This window comes from Vigna unguiculata, chromosome 6 (genome assembly GCF_004118075.2).
Source record: "Vigna unguiculata cultivar IT97K-499-35 chromosome 6, ASM411807v1, whole genome shotgun sequence".
In the NCBI taxonomy this organism is placed as follows: domain Eukaryota; kingdom Viridiplantae; phylum Streptophyta; class Magnoliopsida; order Fabales; family Fabaceae; genus Vigna; species Vigna unguiculata.
Window position 1 is genome coordinate 30,628,561 of NC_040284.1, and position 7,358 is coordinate 30,635,918.

Consider the following 7,358-nt stretch of genomic DNA (forward strand, 5'->3'; position numbering starts at 1 on the left):
TTTGTGAGAAAACCATATATGGATTATCCACTTATTTTTTGGCGACATTAAAAAGTGTAACTTCAATTAATTTCATACTATTTATGCTTACGCTTAGAAATGTTTTTATGACACATAAACAATCAATCACCTTCTCTAAGTGCACTTTACAGGAATTTGATCCATTTTTACTGCATGGGAGCATGGCGACAAGTGATAGAGGTCCAAAAGAAAAGACACCGCCCAAAATCCAAATTTAACCAATAGTAACTAAAACTTGTAATCTGAAGCTGAGTTAAAATTTGCATCAAATTTATGCTAAGGAAAAATATACAACATCTTATCACTAAAATGAGATTTACTAGTTTTACTACTTTCCTACATTTTCTTCATCTGATATATATAACTACATGCTTTTATTGAATTAAATGAAAAGAAGAATAGAAAAGGCTTGACCCTATAACACTTCAGGAAAAAGCCTAAATACAGGCAATACAAATGGGTATTGAATGAACCCACAACATTCCAACATGCAAACTACCTCGGAGATTTTGTAGACAGACATTTCCCACATGAGACCAGATTCAGCAGTGCACGTGGTTTTCGGCTACGAATTTTCAACCGTGACAGCTGCCAAAGCAATCAATTAAATACATCAATAATAATGTACTGCTGTGTGTAATAATGAAAATTTGAATAAATTGCCACACTAACGTCACATGTAAACCATGAAAGTAACACCAAGAATCTAATAAATATCACATCCCCTATAATGCAGAAGCAACATAATGCATGCCCTTGATGAATAGTTTACAAAAGTCAATAAAATGAACTACCTTTCGCCGAGTTGCTCTTGATGCTTTCCAGCATAGCAAGCTTCTTGATCTTGGCTCCAGTCTCCTGAGGAGTAAATGATTTTCAAACTTATTGTCAGTTATGAGTTATAACAGAGACATTAACATGTCACTGAAACAAGATAACACCAAATTCCAAAGCTTAATAATTCAAAACATCCACGTTAACAATCTCTATCACCATAAAAAAGTGAAAATGGTGGAATGGCAACTTACAAATTCTCTTGTTCAAGCTTCTCAGCAATAGAAACTGCTTTACGTTTTGACCACCCACTTCTCTGGCCTTCTGCTTGCTGGATTACATGGGCAAGAGATACTTTGCTTCTTACAAGACTTCGACTTTGATTTTGCTCCATAAGCTTTCTTTGCTCTAACTGCGACTTAACAATTGGCTTGTTTTGGGAAACTGATGTTTGTCCTATAATACTTGTACCTTCTAATTTTCTATAAGATGTTCCATGACCATCTACCTGCTGCTCATTTCTCTTGTGCTCCACTTGAGAAGATGCTTCTTCTACAATTTCACCCCTTCTCTTTTCAACAGAATCAGTTAATGTTGGATGAGGTAGAGAACCAACACCATTAAAGTCTCTGATCTGAGACAGAATATTATTGGTAGCAGGCAATGTAGGAGGTTGATGAACAGCAGAGCCAGCATCTTTGTTTGACTCACATCTAATTTCTATTGTTACAGAAGATCCGAGGACAGATTCAAATGCTTGTAAGATTTGGCCTGTGAACTTCTCGGCAGTAGATTTGGTCAAATGAGAACTAAACATTAGCTGCACAGTTGGAGCTGTAACATAAACCATAAAATATAGATTAATAATGAATGTTGAAGAGTAAAGTAAAAATTAAGAAACAGAGGCACTATCATAACAGCATTAAGAAAGATACAAAAGGTCAACTGTTAAAATGGAATAAATACTATTAACAAGATATATCATCAAAGATGCACAAGCACAGACTGAAGTAAAAGCATTTCAAAGACGAAGTTCATAGTAACTTTTAGTACGGTAGTATTTGCCGCAGACTAACCTCTCTTAACTTTATTATACGTTCTAGAACAGACATTGATGCCAGAACCAATTTTTCAATCTACTATAATAGTAATAGTAATACAAGACCATCAGGTTGACAACAGTATATTGAGAATAATCACATGCAAAGTCAATTCATTCCGTAATTATTCCCAACCTGGAATTCATGTAAAACATATGCATTGTTAACACTTATTATGACACCACCAAAGGCGAGCATCAAAGATTTGTCAGCCATTTTAACTTTATGATAAAAAATAACAACATTAAGAATTCGCACACATAAGAAATTTCAGGCCTTTGGCATGAGACTACGGCTAGATATATGAAGACTAATTTATCCCCTAGTTCTCCTAGATCATTTAAAAATTATGAATATTAAATTAACACAGAGAATGCCATTTTTAAGGGGAAGATTTTAATCATATCAATACAAAATATTATTAGATGTGTTGTTGAGTAAGCATTGTGCAGACTTGACACTCACCTGCCCCAAAACTAACAGAGATCAGCTTGCCTTCTTTAAACATAAACTCCTTCAGCCCAGTAACTTGTATTCTCTCAAGCACCTCTAACCATATCTCTCCAATTTCTCTCCGTCCTTTACCCAAAATCTGCCTCTCATTCATCTTAATCTTATCAGTGGCTTGCAAATGAGTATGTTGAGGAGTAAAACCAGACACACTATGTCGCTTTTTCTCAGAACCAAGACCCCTTGTCATACCATCTGCTGAGCTTCCAGCATGGAAATTTTCATTTCTAGCATCCATTGATAATCGTCTAGTTTTGTTAGGAATGTCAACAGGGTTACCATTCAGTCTAGCTGCTTCTCTCGCATCTGTATCTTTTAGAGCGAACGGACTATGGTTGAAACTATTATCAGATGATGTTGGTAACACATATTGCTGGTCCGGAGCAAGCTGAAGTAAGGCAGCTGTCAGCCATGTTAGCTTGTCATTGGACATCCTCAATTGCTTCTCAGCCTCAGATAAAGTTTTCAGAGCTTGGCGCAGCTTTTCCATGTCTTCTTTGGACACTGAAACGGAAATTTGTATCATCAATTTTTGGAAGTACAACAAAGAAAAACATGATCACTAATATGAAACCAGAGCAAGACCCTCCAGCCTGCACTAAGACAAAACTGTATACTCAAGGAATTAGGCATATAAAATATTTATCATGACAGACAATTCTGGTGTAAAAAAGATGTCTATCTGCAATGTATGCGTGTTTACAAAATGATGAGGCTTAAATCAATAACTAGATGCTGTCTACAAATATGAGATTATTCTACTCACATGGTTGTCTCCGGAAGAACTTCCTTCTTCGCCTTTCTTTTGTGAAATCATAGGTGCCGGCAAGTATATCTGTAATTACTGTAGCAAGTTGTGACATTAAAGCCAATGGCTCCACACCAGTTTCCATTATCACTCTTAAATTCTTTACTGTGTTAACTGTGTCTGCAGATAATGCCAAATCAAGCAGATCCACCAATTTTTCATCAGAGATTAGCCCTACCTGAACAAAGGATTTAACTTCAGAGCAATTCATGCATGTCAAATTAACACAATTAACTCAAGTTTACAGTAGAAATAGAATCCAGTGTAAGAAGCAGTCATGACAGAAACACACTAACACATAAACAGCTTACCAGTTCCTGAACAAGAGGAACGGATATTCTCTGTCCAAGTAAACTAAGTTGTTCAAGGGTCATCTCAGCATCCCTCATAGACCCATCCGACCTTGATGCAATCAGTTTCAGGGCATCCTTCTCAATTTCTAGACCTTCTTTGGTTGCAATCCACTGCAGAGTATGTATAATATCCGCATCCTTCAGCTTTGGGAAAAAGAATTTTTGACACCTGGATATTATTATATGAGGCAAGACATCAAGACTAGAACTGACAAGGATAAAAACGACGCGTCTAGGTGCTCGGTCAATGACCTTCGATATAGCATTCCAACAATCTGTTGACAGAGTATCACAGTCATCAAAAATAAACACTCTGTAATGTGATGGAAGCTGAGAAACAATCATATTGTCGAGCAGGTCCATGATGCTCTCAAAGTCAAAATTGCTAACAGGACCTACTTCCTTTATGTTTCTACTCTTGCCCATATCATGCGCTATGCAATAATTGCAAAATCCACAAGGTTTTGGGTGTTCTGAAGAATTACAATTCAGAGCTCTGGCAAATATGCGAGCACAAGAAGTTTTTCCAGTGCCATGGGGACCATAGAACACGTACAACAATCCAACCTTTCTCTTCATTACTGCATTAGAAAGAGCTTGTGCCACTAAATTTTGCCCAACCATATCTCTAAAGGTTCGAGGCATGTACTTTTGTGTTAAACTTTGGTGTCGACTGTGGCGATTCCCTCTCAACTTACGCTGATCACCAGATCTAGCTTCGGAAGCGAGATCAGAATCAACATCACGCTTGAATAAGTTATCACCAAAAAGACCTAGTTCCCCAGAATAGTCATGATCCCAACAAGCATTTTCAGTGCTTGCATGAGATACGGATGCCTCAACTAGCAAGGGCAGTGCCTCTGCTTCAGACTTGGTATATGAGCTTGAATGCTCAGATGCCACAGGCATCTCAGAAATATGTCTTCCATTGTCACCAAATGTTCCTTTCTTCAACCTAGTGTCTGATAAACCACAAGACAAACTTCTTCCAGCCATGTCAAGGAATGTTTTACCCCTATGATGAATTCTGGACCAATTCCATGGAATGCCACACCCATTTTTCGGAGCCCTAGTAACATTATCATCTGCAAACTCATCGGCCTCCTCAAAGTGATATTTCTGGTGGGCTGAAGCCTGAGCTATTGAGTTGGAAGCCACAGAAAGTTCATTCTCAGCTCCAATTTCTCTTGATGTTGTGGCAACACGAGTTCTTCGGGCACTTCGAAACTTACGCCTTTTACCCCTATTTATTCCACTGCCACTACTGCGCACCCGGGAATCTGCCTCCTCGATAATTTTCTCCTGTCTAGGAAACCTTCCACGAAAATGGATATTTGTTGATGCTAGATCATCACTATCCAAAGGAACATCATTGAGCTGCTCAGAAAGGGTCTTCACTTGAGAATCTCGAACATTCTTCCCCCTCTGTTTGCTCTTTCTATCTTTAGACTCCGAATGCCTGGAAATAACATCTTCAGCCAAACTTTTCCCAGCTTGATTGAGAGGGTCCTCTTGATTAACATCCAAAAAGTCAGGCTTTTCATTTCTCCTACCAGATTCCTCTCTCCCAACCCTCCTGCCATCTCCCACTCCACTCCTGCTGCTACGTTCACTAGGTGCCGTTATCCCATCATTACCCCTACCAGTCTCACCTGGGGCAACTCTTGATGAAGCTATACTCACCAAGGGTGGTGAAGTTCCAGATAATCTTCTCCCTTCCTTCCTTCTCTCAACACCTACAGACCTTCTTCCCCCCTGAGACGCCGCATCATTTTCAACTCTTTTGAAAAGCATGTCAACCACAGAGGGCGAGTGCCATGATGGAGGACTTGCAGAAGGGTCTCGAAGAGACCGCGATCTCTGCAGCACAACAAGGTCTCTCATGATTGACCTATCAGCCAGAATGGGGCTGTTCTTGTGCATATGGTTCTTCAGATGAATGCAATTTGTCAAATGGATGTGGTTGCGAAGATGATCACTAATATCACCATTGGCATCTTTAAGCACCCTACTACGGACAGCCCTAGTCATGATCAGAACACCAGCCGTTCTAACACCAGAAACCCTTCTAAATTAATAAAACAAATCAGAAAAACGCTCATTTTTGTCTATAACAGTGTCAAGCTTTTCACTGTTATAGAATAAAAAAGGAAAACTAAAAAAAATGCTCAAACTTCAACACCCATTAATCACCCCGGAAATGCCAAAATAAGGCTGGAATTCAAACTCCCTAAAAAGGGAAACAGCGACTCCCATGGTCAATTATCCCATGAACACAAAAAACCAACACTAAGACCCACCAAGATTCGACCCAGTAACAAAAAAATACCCTTCAAGAAGAATCTCCAACAACCAAAATCCCCACCACATACTCCATAAACATAGCCCAACATTCAACCAAACCCATTGAATTAACTAAAGAACCAAAAGGAAGGAACTTTGCAGACCACACAAATAGTGATGGTACCCCAACAGCTTCAAACGCCAGAAGGCACAATTTTTAAGCTAACCAAGCAAAAAAGAAGAGAAGAAGCAAACACCCCATTAACTCAAAGCTCCACACAAGTGCACTGACTGACTCACTCAAGATACCAACAACGTTATCCCGGAGAGTGTGACAAAATGAGAGGGAGTTAATGAAGCAGAGGCGTAAAGAACATGATGTAACATTTCTTCCAAAAGGGGGGAGCAAAAAGAGAGAGAGAAATAAAGAAGGTATGAGCGAAAAAAGTAGAAGGCAAACACCTCAAACGCCTGAATCAGAAAAAGGAAGGCGACCCGTTTGGATTATTAAGCCTCAGATCTCTCAGCAAGCTTCACATGCACTTCACGAGAGCGAGAAAACGATAGTCCCAACTCCAACCAACCAACCCATGACTAGAAGAGAGAGAAAAACGAACAGTACAAAGCTTGAATTAGCAGGGAAGAGAAAGTGAGAAAGAGAGAGAAGGGGGTGAGAGTATGGGGTTGTAAGATCCGTTCTAGGCACACTCTCAGACACAATTCTGGGAACAGAGGACACACTGCCAATAAAGCGGTGTGTCCATTAGCTAAGCATGCAAATAGGATTATATATATTTTCCAATTATTTTTAAATAATAAAATGGGGTCGTTGAATATTTTTGACTGCTTATTCATCTCAAAAGAAAATAATAGTTGGATTCTTGCTGATTTTGAATTATGAGGGGACCAACAAAACCCGTTCCGTTGAAATTCCATTCCCTTGTTTGCTTTCACTTCAACATTTTTCTTATACTCATTTTCATAGTAGACTTCATTGCATTTCAAATTAATTTAAATATAATAAATAATCAATTCTTTATGATTAAATCACAGTGCAAAACTATTCAGTGTATAGCCATAAATATTTTATATTTATATAACAATATATATGTTACTGTTAAATATATGAGTATCGAAGTATGTTAAAATTGTTCTAGTTTATTGTAATTAATATTTTAAAATTCGAATTATGAGTATCGAAATATGTTAAATGTTAGAAAACAATTTCATCATTCATAATAATTCTACTTTACTTGAATAAAATTATTTTATACAAACATGTCATCCGTTAAAAAATAAAGAAAAGAAGAAAAATACTGTACCTAGATGCCGCCTTAAAAAAGTTTTAAAAATTGGGATCAATTAGAATCGTGACATTACCTAACATGCAGATAACTATTACTACAAAGTAGTGAAGATTGGGAAGAAATTGATTTCAAATCATAAATAGTATTAATGCATCTGTGCCCCCCAAATAAAAAAAGTGATGTATGAAAAGGATTATTATGG

The 7,358-nt window shown here is 37.9% G+C and overlaps 1 protein-coding gene across 1 annotated transcript; it reads right to left on the reverse strand.

Annotated features, from left to right (window-relative positions):
- Nucleotides 1–264: 264 nt before the first annotated feature.
- Nucleotides 265–6,605, reverse strand: LOC114186591 (protein STICHEL-like 3). Its single transcript, XM_028074543.1, has 6 exons — nt 3,525–6,605; nt 3,172–3,391; nt 2,361–2,909; nt 1,050–1,629; nt 816–879; nt 265–609 (listed from the first exon to the last, which is right to left on the reverse strand). Exons 1-6 carry the CDS (start codon nt 5,595–5,597, stop codon nt 517–519), a joined length of 3,579 nt encoding a protein of 1,192 aa, XP_027930344.1. The 5' UTR covers nt 5,598–6,605; the 3' UTR covers nt 265–516.
- Nucleotides 6,606–7,358: the final 753 nt, after the last annotated feature.